The sequence below is a fragment of the Eubalaena glacialis genome, chromosome 10 (genome assembly GCF_028564815.1).
Source record: "Eubalaena glacialis isolate mEubGla1 chromosome 10, mEubGla1.1.hap2.+ XY, whole genome shotgun sequence".
Classification (NCBI taxonomy): domain Eukaryota; kingdom Metazoa; phylum Chordata; class Mammalia; order Artiodactyla; family Balaenidae; genus Eubalaena; species Eubalaena glacialis.
Window position 1 is genome coordinate 74,644,195 of NC_083725.1, and position 19,461 is coordinate 74,663,655.

General features: G+C 41.1%; 1 protein-coding gene across 4 annotated transcripts; it reads right to left on the reverse strand.

Moving 5' to 3' along the window:
* Positions 1 to 524: 524 nt before the first annotated feature.
* TMEM9B (TMEM9 domain family member B) lies at positions 525 to 14,577 on the reverse strand. Of its 4 annotated transcripts, none has more exons than XM_061201433.1 (7): positions 14,444 to 14,575; positions 13,712 to 14,103; positions 11,309 to 11,400; positions 7,866 to 7,974; positions 5,643 to 5,777; positions 1,641 to 1,712; positions 525 to 1,052 (listed from the first exon to the last, which is right to left on the reverse strand). In XM_061201433.1, exons 2-7 carry the CDS (start codon positions 14,075 to 14,077, stop codon positions 888 to 890), a joined length of 939 nt encoding a protein of 312 aa, XP_061057416.1. In that variant the 5' UTR covers positions 14,078 to 14,103; positions 14,444 to 14,575; the 3' UTR covers positions 525 to 887. The 4 variants fall into 4 exon arrangements, with proteins under 4 accessions (XP_061057416.1, XP_061057419.1, XP_061057420.1 ...); XM_061201436.1 differs by having other exon boundaries at positions 963 to 1,052; positions 1,539 to 1,712; positions 14,444 to 14,574; XM_061201437.1 differs by having other exon boundaries at positions 964 to 1,052; positions 1,641 to 1,750; positions 14,444 to 14,577.
* Between the last annotated feature and the right edge of the window lie 4,884 nt (positions 14,578 to 19,461).

Sequence of the window (19,461 nt, forward strand, 5' to 3'; positions counted from 1 at the left end):
TTTTTCTTCTTGAGTGTGTTGATGTGATAGATTTCATTAATTTTCAAATGTTCAAACTGCCTTGCATACCTGGAATAAATTTCACTTCGTTGTAGTTGAACTTGTATCTTTTAATACTAACAATAAAATCAATAATTTTAGGTTAGATTTTGGGGTTTAAAAAAAGTGCTTTTCACTAACCAAAAAATGCATTAACGGCTCCTAAAATCTCATCCTTATGAAATTAATGTAATTTAGTTCAAACATTTCTTAGAACAAACACTCCTTCATGCATTTTAAATCCCTCAGTTTATCAAAATGATATCTGTATACTTTCAGAGGCCCATCTAAGTACCCATACATTCTCCCTCTCTCTCTCTCTACACACCCACACCTACACACAGATAATTTACTACCAGTGTTTTATGATTAGACTGGTATAAAACAATAGTCTTACAACAGGGTACAAATTGTCTTTGCATCTTCAAGTTCATCATACAGCAAAAGAGGGAGGAGAGAAAAGTTAGGAGACATAGATACATTGGTAGGTGTTTCAAAATTATTTTTATTGTTACATTTCAAAGAGGACATAGGAAGAAAAAAGCCAGTTATCCAATAACTGCTATACCTTTCAGAGGGAGGCAACTGGAACTCCAGTGCTAGTTCAAAGCTGTACACACTACAGCTCAAACAGCTGCCTCTCAACCTGACTGGGGATGCTGACAAATATATGTATGTCATCAATCCAAGGAGGCTTGGGTTTAAAAGAAAATTTCTTTATTGCAAGTGTCCAAGTCCTTAGGATTCATCCTTAAAGAAGAAGAAGACGAGAAAGACCACACACGAAGACTATGTTTATTCATTAGAGTAAACTAGCAAACGGCCAGTTTGTTCTAGGATGCATTGCATCAGACATCACAGTACATGAAGAAAATCTGCATCTTGTGAAGAGCCACCAGGCATTTCAGATCCAATTTACCATGAAGTGCAGCCACAGGCCAACCAGATGTCCAGATAATATAGTCAGTGCAAAATTCAAATAGGTAAGTCAGGGCTTTGATGAGGCTGGCAGACTGCAAAATATAAATGAAACTTGAAAATAAAAGGCAAAGTCTATTTACAACAGATTGTTTAGTAAAGTGACTTGAGAAAAGTTATGTTAAGCACTTCCCACATATCCTTCCCCTTCTCTGCCAAAAACAAAAACAAAAAACACCACACAAAAACCACCCCTGAAAATTATCTTGAAAACCAAACTAAAACTGTGTGGTAAAAAAGAGAGTGCTTTTTCCAGGTAAAGGACTTCAAGATAATTTACAGGCAGACATATTTTTATTAGTAAAAGTCACAAACAGGAAAAGGCTAACGTTGTTTGAGGCGTGTGCTTTTAAAAATGCCTCCATTAATACATTAACAAGAAAAGAAAATACCAAGCATGTTTTTGTTTCCAGTTTTGAATTTTCCAGCAAGAGTTAGTGAAATCAACAGGGCATTAAAACAAAACCCAGGAAAACTCAGTCAATTTTTTCCCATTGTCTGCCTCATTTCTTTCTAGTCACCTTGAATTCGATTCCCAATTAGCTGAGGACAACATGACGGTCAAAGACGGATTTTCGCTGCTCTTGAACTTGAAGCTTCCAACGCTGCTGGGCATACTCTACCTTATTCAGCACATTGGCTCGACTGCGGGAGCGGGCCAGCACATCGTGGGCGTTTGCAAAAGGCTGGTGATCCTGAAAGTCCAGGAATGGAGAACATCAGACGGCATGGTCTGTGTAAAACACACACACACGATAGCAGTTATCCAGCCACGGAGATAGGAGCAGCTGGCCTTTTCAAACAGACCACCTAATTCGGCCAAGCACTCTTAGGCACTCAACTGCCAGAAGCAGGATCAACTCAACTACGGAAATAGTTGGTTCAAGTAAAATAAGCGATGAGGAGGTATTTGTGCAAAGTTCCCGTGAGTCACCATTTCCAAAGACATTCCCTTAAGAAGTAGGGATCAAGACAAAGACAGTGGTCATTTATGTTAAAGAGAAGCCCTTCTTGATGAGTGGTGGAAAGAAAATCTATTTTGCATGTTAATATCTACATGTTACAGATACAGAAAGTAGGGCTTTTCCTTGTTTTATTCGATACTATATAGCTAATCTGTGGCTGAGGAAACTCCTATCTTTTAATTTCCTGACTCCCATTGTATTAGAATTGTTACTTGCCAGCTTGGGGCCACATTCATCCTGGGAGATGAGTTGACTGGATCCTATCTTGGTTGGTTTCCATCTCTTCTTATGCCCTCAACACCTACATTTCCCCCCTTCCCCAATCTGTAATGAACAGAGACATAGCTCAAGTGCTACAATTACCCTCTAGTGCTAAGGACAGTAAGGAATTATTACTTCAGCGTTTCTATTTGGTAAAGACTTGAATCTTTCATTGCTGAGCACACAGTAGCTTCCATGTTAGCTGCTGCATTAGGAAAGAGGCCATTGAAGGGTCACCCAGGTATCTGTGTAGAAAACGAACCTATCCTGGTCAAAGTAAACCAATGCCACTGATGTTTGTAGTCATTACACAGGAAACCACCATGCTAATCTATCTATGAATGAGATATAAACACAGCTGCCTAAATGACAAAAGGCATTCAGTACTAATTTATTGCTTTTGTTTGCCTTTTCCTTGATCTCTTTTTCCTGAACCTGGGTTAGCAAAGCTCCTAAATGTTCCAACATAGGATACAAGTCACAAGTCAGACCTCCTAAACTTTGCTTCTCGGAAAGAAACAATATTGTTTTGGATGTTTGCAAAAGCTCTATTATATACCCAGGGCAGGAGTCAGCGTGTCTATGGAAAGCTATACATAACTGCATAACCATATATATAAAACTATAACTAAACAGTGTTATAACACCTGGTCTTCTTTTTAGAGCAAGATATTTATATAATGTCGACATTTCAAAGACATCAAAGAGTTTTCTGTAAAGAATCTATCCCTGCCTTCTTTACCAAAATTGCTTCAACTTTTCACTTAATTTAGGTAATATCTTGTGCAAACCCCATTCTTTTTTTAACCTTACAAATGAAAATAATAAAAACAATTCCACAAAGTTCAAATGTTTCAAAGATGTAAGAAAGAATGTTAGGAAAGAGGAAGGCGGCTAATGTTGTTGGATTACTTTATTTCCCATGAGGAAATAAACCGATCCAAGGTCATCTAACAAATGAGCACAAGCACAAGTCTTAGCTCCCCTAAACTTGACTTGGTGTCACATCTTCTTAACACACTGATTTTGTTCAGGCAGATTAAAATGACACTATCCGAATATGGTGCTTCAGTGAACGTGTATATAAAACATTATTACCATTGGTTTGTTTTGACATAAACAAGATTGGGAAGAAGGATGTACTTTACCAGCAGAGTGTTTCTCAATTTCATAGTCCTGTTATCTACTCTTCAAGGTAGGGGGAGAACCACCTTCTTAAGGAACAAATTTAAAGGACTAAACAAACCAGTTAATCCTTTTGGTCTATTCTCCATCTATCAGAACAAGATTGAACTAGCTGCTCATAGTCATGGATGCTGGGAGAATGCAAATAGAGATTTACCTTTTATATGTTTGCTCTTTTTACACCTGATAAAATTACAATAAATACAAAACATGTTTTAATGTAATGCTTTGATAATAGCAATGATGTGTCATGGATATATAATACAGTAAATATTGTGACTACTTGCAGTGAGCTTCTTAACTATTTGTGCTAACTCTCACTTGATTCAAAGTGCTCTACACCCAACAAAAATGGAAAAAATTAAAACAGAATTTAACTGAGAATTTAACAAAAGCATGTTTAAAGGCACATAAAGAGTGAAGAACTCTCATCTTGGATTAGCAACAATTGTAGGAATTTAAATTGAAATTCTTTTTGAACAGAGTTGGTACCATAAATTCATACCTGTGTTTAGAAAACCTCTCTCTGCCCAGAATCAATTTAACAGATATCCAAAAGTCAGCCAGGCCTCTCAAGACAATGTTCTCATATGATCGACATGCTCACAGAATCAATCACTGGTGAACAAAATGGTTACTAAGCACATGGTCCCATCAAATGCCTTTCCTACATGTTTTTATCTACACATTTGTGCATCCATTTCTTTTATGTTCTGTGTATTACATTAATATTGTCTATCCCTAAAATCAGGAACCAGATATTTAATGCTATAGGGATGTAGTTTAAGTCAGAGTTTCTGTCTCTGTGCCTATAATGAAACGGTTTAGGTGGCCTTTGATACATAACGTTTTCATATGTTAGTTCTCAACTGGGGGTGATTTTGACCCCCAGGAACATTTGGCAACATCTGTGGACATTTTTGATTGTCATGATTGGGATGAGGCTTCTAGTGGGCAGAGGTCAGGGATGCTATTAGATATCATGCAGTGAACAGGACAGCCCCCTACAACAAACAATCATCTGACCCAAAATGTCAATGGGAAATGTTGTATGTGAATGAAAATTAACATGGGAATAATATTTGAGACTCTAATCCTTCCTGAGATGGAAAAGTTACTTGTTATGTGTTGGTTGAATTACTAAAGGAAGCAAGGGGAAAAGAGGCAAACAGAGGTATTTCTATGAAAGTTCTTCACAAAACAAAAATGAAATCTTGCTCAAATTAAGTTGAGTATTCAATATCGATATTCGTGAGACAAGCAGGCTCTGTAATTATAACTTAAGCCATTCATTCGGGATCCCCTTTCTCATCTTTTACCAATGGGTCCACAAACCATTCCAGAGTAAAAGGACTTTTGACTGTGATTGGCAAGGCTTTATCCTGGCTTTGGCTTTTGGAATTGATTCTTGAAACTCTACTAAATTTTATTCACTTTAAGAAACATAGTTCAATAAAGTAATCCAAAATAAAAAGTAATTTCTAAAGAATATTATATATGTAATAATGAAATAGTGGAAAATTTGGAAACAAACCCAAACAGGATAATGACAAAACAAACAATATAATTCTCTAAGCCATACTGAATAACAAATTTGTGGACTATGTCAATTTCTCAAAAGTTTTGAGTGAAGTAATATTAATTATATATACAAATATGAATGTGTTTTAAAGATAGGAAGAGAATCAGGAGTGATGGTTTTATTTTTCTCTAGAGTTAAAGATCACAGATATTTTTAAAGAAGGAGGAAAATAGGAAATATAAAACATCAGCAGGTTATCAAGCTGTACTTCATTAAGTAAAGAACATTATGGTTTTCATGCTTCCCTTCACTAAAGCCTCTTTGCCTTTTAAAATATTTGGTGATGTTGACAGGAAAGGTGTTCAGGCAGGAGCCTAGGAAGAAGACTATCTCCGATGCTTTTCTCAATGTAAACAGTAAAAGGCGATGAAAATTGTGCCCTTGGTAGTGAAAGGCAAAGCCTTGTACAGCACACTCACCAAGGATCATTGGTCTAACCACCATATTTATGGCTTTACAGAGCAATTTCCTCATAAAGAGACATACACTAATATTAGAACTGTCTTTATGTTCTCTGGTGGAGGATCTGCTCCAGATATGGACATCTATTATGTAACTACTCTTCACATGCACTTTATATCAGATGATGACAGAGACTGGCCTTGAACAGCTAGGGCATGCTAAGAACTTACCCCAACATCATCATCACTCTGTATCAATTGTGAGTGTCCAAACAGGCGTCTCTTCAGTATGGGCTCAACCAGAGTAAGATATACCATGTACAGAAGCAGAAGGCCCAAAATGGAGAGATAAATTATAATGGTAACCTAAAGGAAATTGAAAATAAGTTATATCTCTGTTCAAGCCAAGAAATCTGAATTTTGTATAATAATGCTAAAGCCACAGTGAAGACTGATCTGTTAAACATATAGGATTTCTATACAAACCAGATTCCAACATAAGAAATAAACTCAACTCTTCACCAAAGTATTATTTATAGAAAAAAAGGAAAGAAAGCATTTTGCCTTTGGGATCTTTTCACAAGTCTTCAAATTCCATCTTCACCTACTGCTAATCATTTGCACCACTGCTAGCACAGCAATTCTCTTTTTTCACCTGAATACAGTGTCCCAGATTCAACAGCACTGCAGTCAAGACCACTTTCTGTTAGGATCCCTAACAGAAAATGTAATTCCGATGAATTTCAACAGCATACTGCTTTAGATCAATTTAGATATACAAAAATACATTTTAGGCATGATTTTCTTGAGATCTTAATTCGTGCGGTGTCAAGCAGTACAGTGTGACACCTCCCACTAGAATGGCTACTGTTAAAGACAGTCAATACCAAATGTTAGCGAGGATGTACAGAAACTGAACCCTCATATGTTACTGGTGAGAATGTAAAATGGTACAACTACTTTAGAATACAACCTGGCAGTCTCTTAAAAAATTAAATATAAACTTACCTCTCTTAGGAATCTACCAGAGAGAAAGGAAAACATACATCCACACAAAGACATGTACGCAGATATTGATGACAGCATTATTCATAAGAGTAAAAATCTGGAAATAAATGTCCATCAACTGATGAATGGATAAACAAAATGTGGTATGTTCATGTAATAGAATGCTATTCAGTAATAAGAAGGAATTAAGTACTGATACATGCTACAACATGAAGAGACCTCAAAAACATTATGCTGTGTGAAAGAAACCAGTCACAGAAGACCACATATTTTATGATTCCATTTACATGAAATGTCCAGATCTGTAGACACACAAAGCAGAACAGTGATTGTCTAGGGCTGGGGGTAGGAATGGTATTAACTATAAATGGTTATGAGGGATCTTTTTGCGGTGATGGGAATGTTCTAAGACTGGATTTTATTTTTTAAATTTTTTTTTAGAAAGTCATCAGGGCCAATACCCAAAGTATTTATTTATTTTTATCTTTTGGCTGCGGGGCATGTGGGATCTTAGTTCCCCAACCAGGGATTGAACCCGTGCCCCCTGCATTGGAAGTGCGGAGTCTTAACCACTGGACCACCAGGGAAGTCTCTAAAACTGGATTTTAAAAATTGGTTTTAAATTTGCTAAAATTTATAAAATTGTACACTTATAATGAGTGACATTTGGGGTATGGAAATTATACATAAAAATTTTGTTAAAAAATAAAAAAGTACAGTGATGATTTCTCTATGGGACAGTACCCTGCTGGAGCAGGAGCTCTCCTGCAGGGTCAATCACAACAGGAACTTTTGTAACTGGTATAGCTGACCACCCCAGATTCCCCTGAGGCTTTTTTTTTTGGAACAGGAATGGGGACCTCCATATAAAAAAACTGGGGAGAAGAACTATGAGCCACCATAATAAAGTAATTGAACTCATTAGAGGTCCAAATTGTGATGAGAGTGATCTACATTCCATTTCCTATAAAAGATAAAGAAAGGAAATCTTAAAATCCAGAAGTGATGTTTTCTAGGATAGAGTAGCCACTCTATATATAACTTTTTCTAAGGGTTGAGAGGGCAGGAAGAAGAAGGTCTAATCATCCTGCTTTCTCACTAATCTTTGGCATACGTGGCCCGCAGAGAAGCTGGAATGTCTTTCTGGGAAATGCAAATTACACTCAGGGCTTTTTTTTGTGCCATTTCACATATCACATCTATCTAAGGTATCCTAATTAAGGCACAAGGCATCTCAACGAGGCAGGCGGAGAGCAGGCCCATTGATCCTTTTAGGGTGCGGGCTGGGGATGAGAAAGGAGGGGGTAAGAGGGTGCTGGGGAAGAGGATGGAAGAGCAATAGTTTAGGTAACTAAATAGAATTCAAATATCCAAAATTTTCTTTCTTGTCTAGATACCATCAAAAACTGTTCCAGAAGCAGAAAAGATGGATTATTGTTTTTTTACCTTGATCGTAACAGAACTTCTCTCCTCATATTTGCATTCACAGCGTAGACAGTATGCTTCTACATCAGGCCCCCGCACAGGCATGGGGTCCACAACATGAAGGCAATCGCTGAAAAAACAAAGATAAAATACTGCCTAAACCTAGCTGGATTTTCTACTTGCACTGATCAAACCTTTCCTGAAATCCAGAATAATCACTGAACTTTCCCAATGAAAGAATGAATATAAGGAACAAATAATCAGTAAGGGAAGGGAAATAATTTCCTCTCTCAATATTAGCAATTTGGTAAGCTTTAACAGTCTAAGAAACCATAAAGACACATATGTAGCAGCTATTTTCAAAAGTGCTATTTATAGTTAAAAATGCACTTGAAAAATCCGAAATGGGACTGAAAACTACTTAGCAGATCAAGTCATATTAGACTTGTTCATTTAGCAAGTAAAACTGCTTTAAATGATTTAAAGTGACCTGGAGCATTATTCAAATATGAGATTACCTCTTTTATGAATTAACTAATATTATCTAAACTGCCACAGTGTGGTATATGAATGGCTAATCACACCTAACAGTTGGTAAATTATGAAACTCTGAAAGCTGAACACCACAGTAAGAAACAATTACTTTTCTTAATGAGCAAAAGTATATTTAAAAAGCATGGAGAAGTAGGATTAGGACAACAAAAATATTTTAAAATGGAAACACTACCTGGCAACAGTACCTAAAAATAGTAAAAGGCTGAACGTTTTTGTGGTTGGATGTTTATTTTCTCCCCATATTCCAGGTCACTTATTTATGGCTTATGAAAAAGCAAGCCTATCCAAAAAATCTTTTTCCCAGAAATCTGTCAAGTCTAGGAAATAATTAAATTCTTGTTCTCCCCAGCTATTAAGAGCCTACTACCCTGATCACCTTCAGCAAAGGCAGGCAAAGCTTTGCTGTCCTCCTGCTGGCTGCTGGGCAGTTTCCCTCCCTCTTGTCCTCTCTCCCTTAGGCATGTCTGGCTGCCTCAAGAACTCCACCACAGCATCCTGTCTCACTCCACCCACCTTCTTGAGGGCATCCAATGCTCCAGGCTGATTCTTTCCCTTTGCCCTATCAGAACGTACTTTTTTGTGTTCTGTTCCCTCTGAGCTGTGGCATAAGAAAGAAAACCCAAAATGGCATAAATGATCAAAGTTCAGTCAGTTTTCCTTAACAGGTAATTTAATTTTAACAAAGGTAGTAATGAAAAAATAAGTCTCAACTGGCAGAATTTCAAATAAGAGTTAAGGTCCCACAACTCACACCATACAAGTGTGTGACATTTGTTCCAAATGTACAGAAGACCAGGAATGTATCCAGCTGGATGCAGGCATAAAATAGGCAGAGGAAGCTAAATCTCACTGCAGGAGTATCTAGCTCAGAATCATAGAGGTCATCCAGCCCAGCACTCTCGGAGAGGTCACCTGTACAGGTCACAGAGTAAATTAATAGCTAAAAGGACCAGAATCCAAGGCTCCTGCCTCCTAGGACAGCCCCCCTGTATCTCTCTGAATCTCAGGAAAATGAGACTTATCTCCTACTTAGTTTTCTCTTTCAGCTTCAGAAGCCTTAGTAACAATACTTAAGAATTACTTGGGAATCTAAGTGTTGAGTATTGAGTGTTTCTTTGGAAGTACAAATACAGTTTAATAACAAGGAGATTTTGAGTGCTGTGCAGGATGGGAGAGGAAGCAGGAAGGTTGGTTCTGGCTGGCCACTCACTGTAAACACAGAACCCAGATTCAGAACACAACCACTTCAGGAACTAGGCGACACCTCCCCCTAGTGCCAAAAGGCGGACATTATCAGCTTCAAATCACACCTCAAACACAAACCAGAGAACTCAAATTTTTCTTAAGTTAGACAGTATAGGTCAATGAAGAATTAAAGCTAACAACTGGACAAAATGAAGAGGCCAGGAGGTAAAAATATATATAGGGTCAGATAAGATATTGGAAGCCTCGGAAAGCCATAACTTCTTGATTAGTCATAACTTGCCTACCCTTCTAAAGCCAGTTAAAAAACTTTCAGTGACATCTGTGAACCTATCCATAGTAAAAGGCCAAGCTGCAGGAAGGAAGCAAGGCAGAGAGGGAAGAAAAATTCCAAAGCAAGGCTTGTTTTCAACTGTTTATTTTCAAAGCTCCCTATTTTCACCAATAACCAGGGATAAATGATATACGGTTCTCTGTGAACCTGGAAATACAAAAAGTCAGTGAAAAGATTAGTGCTAAACACTTGAATAGTGAGTTCATTTGCCACTCAAGTAACAGGCATCATATTCTATTACTGATAATAGAATAAACTGATTGTAAGTGATCAATATATTTGGGAAATTTATAGGAATAACTTATCTGAGTTTTCTTTTCATATAAAGTAACTTGTTGATATAAAACCTAGAAGAATAGCTAAATCACTTTGTAGTATGAGACAATTTAAAGTAGAACACAAAAGCTCACAAGAAGTTCTCAAGAATACACTTACCAAATGTCGGATTGAACCTAAATGCACATCATGGGAAGAACAGACAACGACATCAGAAAAGCTAAACATGCTCAAAGGCTGCCTTTTCTTATTCAAAGTCAGCTTGGAATATTGTAACAGAATGAATTTAATTCTGCTTTCAAACTTTCAGGGCTATTTAGCTGTGAAATAGGGTACATGTGAAAGTACGGAACATTTGGAGCTATTTTTATTCTAGGCCTATCCTGGCAATCTTCCATTATAAACCATAAAACGACCCAGTCCAGGGTAAGGAGCCCACCTATCCTGCTACAAAACAACTGCTTCCCAATCATTTTATGGCACATGTAGAAAAAGCTATTATTTGTAAGGTCCACTGGGATAAATAGAGAAGGCTGCTGGTGGCTAGCTAGTCAGGATCCCAGTCATCACAGGCCTGCCTGATTATATGCCAAGGGCTGAAGGGATCAATGACTTGGCACACCTATAACCTATTAATGGCACACCAATTGGTAAACTCTGATATTCATGGCTCATTCCCATTCCTTCCTGAGCCTTTTGACACTTTTAAACATAGTCTCCTATATCTGACAATATATCATCAAAACCTACAAATTGTAAAAACTCTGACCCAGATAAATGAGGCTTGCTTACCTTCCATTGAGAAGCAAGAGGGAGGACCAAAATTTAAGGGGACACAGAAGGGTAGCTATGGGTAATTTGGGTGCCACAAACTCAGCCCCATCCCAATGTAAAAGCCTCCCTGCCTGGGGATTTTGGCTACATTCCTTTAGGCCTACATCATGCACTCAGGGCCTTACTCTCACTTTTTCAAATAGAAATGGAATTCAACACTTTTGCTTAAAGAGAAAACAATACATTGGATGAATATCCAGGGCTAACAGTGACAACTAAAGAAAGAAATTTGACAGGTAATTCAGTAATCCAGAATACTTACCAGTCTTTTTGGGATATGTTCTTATTATAAATACGCCCAGAATTATCTTTATAGGGAGGACAGATACATTTACATCGGACATCCTCAGAATTCTATAACCAAAATAGAAACTTGTTGACAGTTTATCATCAATATTTTTAAAAACTGCAACTTACACATTTTGCTAAGCATCCCCTGCCAAGTATTCTAAAACCATTCATTTAAAATTTTAAATAACTTTGAGAGATACAAGTTTTTAAAAGCCATTGGTAATGCTAATGAATGATTATATACTACATAAAATTATTTTGAAATAACATCTAGTATCTGTGACTTGTTAATCACATTTTTGTGTCACATGACAATCAAATTGTGTTAATGTTATCACCATCTACCTGCCAGTAGAAAGACGAGGTAGACAGACAGCTGTGCCTGCAGATAAGAATGCTGATTACAGAAGGATGGGGAAATAGCAAACTAAAAATTACTCACAAATCACAATTCTTCTTACTCACCATCCTTCCACCCTTTGGTAGAAAGGTATTGATATGGATAAAATGGGTTGGGCCAGAGTCCTATAGAAGGGATGAAGTTTTGGAGGCACTCAGCTACAATTAGAAAGGAAGTACTGGGTTGGCCAAAAAGTTCGTTCGGTTTAAAGTAAAACTAAAAGACACATTCTTCATTTTCACAGAGAACTTTATTGAACGTGTTCACTAACCGAACGAACGTTTTGGCCAACCCAATACATAAGGGAAGTAGTGTGAGTGTAGCTGAGATCAGTTTGGTCTACCCTTCCCAGGAAACTTTGCTTCTAATCCCTGGGAGACAGAGAGGACAACTACTGATAAAGCAAGTTTCAAGAAGTGGAGGAAGGGGTGACTAAATTTATGAATAGAGGGAGTAGGAGATGCTTCCCCAGCAAAGGGGAATCTAATCTGAGAAGGCAGCAGCTCATTAGTCTCCAGAGGACCAGGTCCAAAGTTCCTATATATGGTGGTATATCTGGCAGAGTTGGTAATTCATTTACTCATTGAGCAACTACTTAGTGAGCATTTGTTCTGTGCCAGAACTTGTGTGCAATGAGGTGGATTCAGATAAGCGTGAGACATGGTTCCTGCCCATAATTAGGACATGCCCAAGTAAAGGAGACTGACAAGTACATGGTTACAATATACCACTTAGAGTGATGACAGAAGATATGCAGAGGGTGCCAGCAGTGTTTTGAAAGTCAGGAGACTTGCTGCTGTCCCTGTTTCTGGAGGGAAGTAGGGAAGATTTCAAAAAGAACCCTTGACTAAACAACAAGGATCTATTGTATAGCACAGGGAACTATACTCAATATCTTGTAATAACCTATAATGGAAAAGAATCTGAATTACTTTGCTGTACACTTGAAACTAACACAGCATTGTAAATTAACTACATACTTCAATAAAAAAAGAACCCCTGACCAAAACCCCCCTGATCTGTATACTTGTCACCCATCTTTCCCAGCCCCTACATTTAAAGGTATTATAGAGTAAAGCTCCAATTTAAAAAAGAAAAATGTCATTCTGTTTTCCCATCACATTAATGTGCAGGCCATCTGTTTTCCCTAGTAATGAGGTAGTTCATCAAGGACAGGTCTGGAGGATATGGGCACGAAGGGGACTAGATAGCAGCATGAGGGGGACCAGAAGGGCCAAGAAATGGAGCAGGAGAGAAGGCCACAACCTCACCTCTCCTGTAGTTTGGATCCTCCCTTACCCACTAAATTATCAAGAAGAGAGAAGGCAAGAAAGGGGCCAGGAGGTCCTGGAGGGAGCCAGGTGAGGATATGAGGCTGGTGAAAGAGACTCCTGTAGGTCGTATTGAGAAGGAAGGCTGCCAGGAGAAGCAAGTTCCCACAGTGGGAAGGGAATCTGTTCAGGGGTGAGTTGAGAGGAGTTAGTTCCTAAGAGGGAAGACAGCTGTGAGATGCGGGCTTCCTATCATTTTGGCCTGGGGAATTGGGGCAGTGGTCTGTGAAGCCGGTGGAGGGCGGCGGTGACTGTCAGAGCTCAAGCGTATAAAGTTAGTTAAAGGCTGTTAGAGTTGGAAAAGCTGTCAAGTTTGGGGGCGGTGCTGTCGGGGCTGGGAAGGGAAATTCAAGGAGGCAGAGATGCTGTCCGGACTCCGGGCGCCGTCAGGGTCGGGTGGAGCTGGGGCGGGGTGTCAGCTTCGGGGGTGGGAGGGGTGCGGGCGGGGACCGTCAGACAGCTGGAGCGGGAGGGCTGGACTGCTCCCTGGCCGTCGGGAGGGTTCCGGGTGGTAGTCGGCCAGGGCTGAGAAGCTAGGGGTCGGGCTGTCAGGGCTGGGAGAGGACTTGGGTGGGACGCAGGTGGACAAGGCCGGAGGCAGGGGAGGAGCTCCGGTCTGGGGCGAGCGCTGGGCGGGACTCACCTTGGCGGCGTCCGAGAGCTGCACTAGCAGCAGTACCGAGAGCGCCAGGCAGGACAGGCTGAGCATGGAGCCGAGACGAAGGAGGCCGGCCCACAGGGTCGCCATCGCTGCCAGGCCCAGCAGTCCCCACAGCCGGAGCCCCCGAGACCTGCTCTCGGTCGGGCTCCGGCTCGGGCTCCGGCTCCTCCGCCCGCACTTCCGTCTGGGCCCTCGCGTCACGGGCCGCGCCGGGTCAGCTACGAAAAGCATTCGCCCCGGAAACGGTTCCCGGTGCGAAGGCCGGGAGGCTGCGCGGTGCCCCAGAAGCAAAGGCGGCCTCTCGGGGGCGCAGCGTGGGTCTGGCGGAGCTTCGAGGTGATAGGCCATCTTTCCCCGGCACCGAGGCTGCGGGGCTGTGGGCCGTCAGTGCACTAGCAGGTCCTCCCGCCCAGGGAGACCCCCCCCCACCCCCACCCCCACCCCCACCCCGCAGCAAGCCCGGGCTGTCAGCGGTGGGGGGGGGGGGGCGGCGGGGCCCAAGCGACCCCTGCGAGGCCGGAGCAGTTCGTTGCCGGACCCAGAGTGAGCCTAATAAGCCCCGGAATTGCTGAGAGGCGGCCCGTCCCGGCCGGAGCCGGCGGGGCGGGTGCGAGGCGTGGGGACAGGTATGGGACTGGCCGAGCCATCGCTTCCCGGGAAGCCCACCCCCAGTCAGAGGGTCGAGAGGTCCTCTCTGGCACTTTGGGTACTGACCTGCGGCCCACTCGCATCCCGGACCCCACTCCCCGCGAAGTTGCTAACAGACTGTGGGCTGCCTCCTTGGGTGTGGCCTCCGTTTGGGGCTCCCCGCTTGCCTCCCACTGGGGGGGCTGACCGCCTAAGCCCAGCCTGCCACCAGGAACTGGGAAACAGCGGAGGGGCTGGGCTGGGCCAGGCCAGGCTCCGGAAGGTGTGGAGTTGGCGAGAGAACCGCCCTAGTAGCCTCCTCCGTCCAGGATTCCATAACGTGGGGGATCGCGGCGCTACAATCCCATTCAGGGTGGCTGGTCCCCTAAGTCAGAAGTCGGGGAGGGCTGACCCATCCTTCCCAGAGCGGGTCATCCTGAAGGGTAATTTAGGAGAACCTTGGAGATGGCACAGTGTCTCCAATTAAAATATTTTTCAGCTAGGAGAGACAGTGGGGTTGTAGTGGAAAGGATGCAGGGGCTCATCACAACCTCTACGGATTTTTTGAATGACCTTGGTCCAAACACTTCCCTTTTCTGGTCTCAGTATGAGGTGACTGAACTCTTACCTATGGATTTCAAATTCTGCTTTCATGGAACACCTCGTGTTTCCTTTCTCTAAGCAAAACTTAAAAGGTGGTCTTTTCCTAGTTTGTGGAAATGTTTTAATTAACGGACAGAATTTTCTCAATATTTTTCTCCCATGTGATTCTTGTTGATGCTAGACTCTAACACAAAGTGTCTGATGCTGCGCCAAATATTTTTAGCCCCTTTCAGTCCCAAATGGCAAGTGGTTCCCAGTCCCAACCAGAACCAGAATGGCAGGACTAGATGACTTCACCAAGGCCCCTCCAGACTGCCTTCTGAAGATGCTGTTAACATTAGTTAATTATCACGTTTTCTTAGCGGGTGTCCTGCTGGCCAGAGGACAATCTGGAGACACCAGGGATCAAATGTGTCTGACTGTGATGCACTTGTGGATTTGTGATTGCTAAAAGCTGTCTTATCAGCAAGTTTGAGATCAGTTTTGGGTTAGTTGTCTAAGTCTAGCATCTGAAGGGAGTGATTACTCTTTGGCTGAAACCTCACAGGCCTTCCCTTTCTTCTTCAAAATTGTTCTCAGGGCCTTGACTCGGGGTACAGAGACCTAGAGGAAATATATAATAGTGCCTCACCAAGTACACTCAGTCTGGGCAGAATTTTAGAGTTACACTGTCGGACATTGTAGTCACTAACCACATGTGGCAATTGAGCACTTGAAGTGTGACTGAATTGAGATATGCTGTAAGTGTAAAATATACTGAATCTTGGGCTTCCCTGGTGGCGCAGTGGTTAAGAATCTGCCTGCCAATGCAGGGGACACGGGTTCGAGCCTTGATCCGGGAGGATGCCACATGCCACGGAGCAACTAAGCCCGTGCGCCACAACTACTGAGCCTGCGCTCTAGAGCCCGCGAGCCACAACTACTGAGCCCGTGCGCCTAGAGCCCGTGCTCCGCAACAAGAGAAGCTACCGCGATGAGAAGCCTGCGCACCGAAGAGTAGCCCCTGCTCGCTGCAGCTAGAAAAAAGCCTACGCGCAGCAATGAAGACCCAGTGCAGCCAAAAATTTAAAAAAAAAAAATATATATATATATATATATATATATATACTGAATTTCAAAGACAATATGAAAAACAAAATATCTCAATAATGTTTTTATATTAAGGTTGAAATATTTTGGATGCATTAGGTTAAATAAAATATGTTATTAAAATAATTTCACTTGTTTCTTTTTACTTCTTAAATGTAGCTACTAGAAAATTTAATATTTATATTAGACATAGCTGTTCTAGAATATAGGATGTGGCTGCCATGAGTAGAATGTGACTGTAATAAGATGGTTGGTTGCCTGGCTAGAGTCTGAATGAAAACTCAGGCCTGGGTAAGGAGAGGGGTGGCAGAGTTGAACTGGTACAGCTAGAGCCAAAGGTTTGAGGTTGGGGGGATATACGTCACTAAACAAGGAATGTAATTCCAGGTGACACAATGGAAGTGGAGGAGTCAGTTCTTGTTCTGCCCTGCTCATGCCTAGATAACTCTTACTTTCCCCTTAGGTCAGGGGTCTCTTCAACTAGAAAGCCTTCCCTGCCTTAGGTGCACTTCCATCTGTATTTGTGCAGATCTCTTTCCTAACTTAACCCGTTAGGATAAAATTATGTTTTCATATCTGCCTCTATACTCCCAACCTCCATCAAAATTTTGCAAACTCTTTGAGGGCAGGGGCCTTGTTCATTATCTTTGTACCTGGAGACTGGGCTAGAGTAAAAACCAATAAATGTTTGTGGGGACCTGGAAAAGAGAAAAGGAATGGGAGAGGCTCCTCTGGTCAGTCTCCAAGAATCAGGTACCTAGTTGAATTCCTACTTTATTCCTTTCTGACCATGTGAGGGCAATGCTGAGATGCCCAAAGAAGTGCAGATGGGATCTGGGCACCATAGTAGGCAGGAGAGGGGAGATTTTCTGTCCTAGGGTCTTCCTAGACCTTCAGGTCACATCAGAGTTGTTCTGTTTACAGACAAGACTGGCCTTAGTGAGTACCCACTCTTTTCCCTGCTTCCCTGTGACTATGTTTCCTTACTCTATTCCACTTAAGGAGTGACAAGTCCAGGTGCACCTTCCTACCAGGTATGCGCCCTCTCACTTCTTTGTAAGGCCTAAAAAATTCCGTGGTGGGGGATGGTCAGAAGAGTAAGAAGACTCTTGTCTAAATTTAAGTGTGGAAGTCAGAAGGTAAGGAAGCAGAAGTGACAATTTATGTATCTGGGACTGAGGTTTTGCTAGCTCTGTCTGCAGTCCCCTCACCCCTTTTCCCTCCAGTGCTCAAATAGTTCTCTGGATGCCCCAGTCTTCTTTCTCCACCTCATCCTTTCTGATCTACTCAGCACTTTCCCAGGCCACAGCAGTCCAGGAGAACAAATGGAGTCATGCACAGCATCAATATGATGGTTTCCTTGGATCATGTCTCCAGTTACAGCAGGACATACAGAAGTTCTTCTGAGCATACCCTGGGAATGTCTCATGTGAGCCCTCTCCTTTACCATGTGCATTGCCAGGGTGCTCCCTCCTACTTAAGCCCCCTTTAGTAAGATTTTCTGCCCCCTGCTACTTGTAAAGCCACATAAGTATACTTGCTGGCTCCCACCATGGTAACAACAATGTATGAGGCCAGAATTACATCTTTCTGTTCCTAGAGATGCTGGTTAACAGCAACAGCTGACAAGCTACTGGAGACTGTAAAATAACAAAGCAACACAAGGTTTAGTACCAAAGCAGGGAGAATTTTTAAAGTTTCTTTCAGAAGGGTGCTAAATCAGTATTCTTGGTTTCCCAGTGTCTTATATCTTAAAATACCTAAGGGAAACAGTTCCTCCATTGACTGCTAAGATTTTCAAATAAATGAAAAACTATACTACTTGTATTCATCTTTATTTTTATCAATATAGTACATTTTTTTTTTGGCCGCATCACACGGAACTTCCCCGACCAGGGATCAAACCTGTGCGCCCTGCAGTGGAAGCATGGAGCCTTAACCACTGAACAACCAGGGAAGTCCCCAGTATAGTGCATTTAAAGATATCAAATGGTACTTCACAGTTGACCCTACCCCAGCCCTCTACATTCTGAATTTCTGCTCCCCAGAGACAACTTCTTTCTTATCTTTTAAGATAAATCTCTTCTGAGATTTATCTCCCTATTTCTTAATAGCATGCTTATACTACTAGTTCTTGATTTTTCAGTCTGGGCTATCATTTTACTTCTTGCTATAGGAAATAAGCTATAATTTATAATAGCTATTATTTATAATACTTATAAATAAGTACTTACACTCCAATGTCCTCTCATAAACACATGTATTATTTCTCCATCCTCCATCCCTCAATATATCTATATCATCTTACTTAGGTAAATCACTATTCCTTACATTATTATAACTGTGTACATATTTATTCACGGTTGAATAAATTAGCATAATATGATTTCATTTCCTTTTTTTGACTGAAGTTAGCCATTGCCTCTTTTTCCATGTTTCTTAAGTATTTAGCATTCAAGTATCTATAATTAATTTATCCCAAACTCTCCTCTCAATACTTTCAAACACATCAGGTAGCCTATCAGTTTAGTTATTTTTTTTTTTAATTGAAGACAACCCTCCAGGGCTTCATCATCCTCCTTCATTCTGGACTAGTTATTCTTTAAGCCTACTGCACAGGTTTTGCCCTAGAATAATTGAATAATTTTATCATTTCTTCCCCATTTCTACCTCTTTTTGTTTTTCTGAAAGACTTCTATCTTCCAACTCTTCTTTTGAATTTTCACATTTCTGTTATCCTGTTTTAAATTTACTACTTTCTTGACTGCCCCACCCCCTTTTAAATAGCAATCTGTTCCATCTGGGAATACAGCATCTTATTTCTCTGACGATATTTCTAATGTTTTGAGTTTTTCAGTCTTTGTGTCGTGGCTGTGTTTTGTTTTGTTTTTTCTGTTAGAAGCTTTTTTTATGGCCATGCCATGCAGCTTGCAGGATCTTAGTTCCCCGACCAGGGATTGAACCCAGGCCACGGCAGTGAAAACACAGAGTCCTAACCACTGGACAGCCAGGGAATTCTCAGAAGCTTTCCTTAAATGTCTGGAGATCCTTGGCTATCTATTCGCATGTAAGAGTTAGGCATTAGAAAACTGACTGGAAGCTCTGTGTACGTAGACAGGGCTCGTGATTAGTAGAACACACTGTGGTATTTTTCGAACTTCTGGTTGCAAACCCATTAGTGGTTTGTGAAATCAATTTAATCACTTGCTACAAACTTTTTTTTCCCAAAAGACAGAATAGAAAATACTATGTCAGAATATATCACACATAAAAAGGAAATTGTTTTGTGAAACTTTGGTTTCACATACACACACATACACACATATACATCGTATGTACATATTATGTACTGGGTCAATTCCATAAAATGGGGATTTCTTATTGTGGGTGTTTTCTCAAAGAAGTTTGAAAAA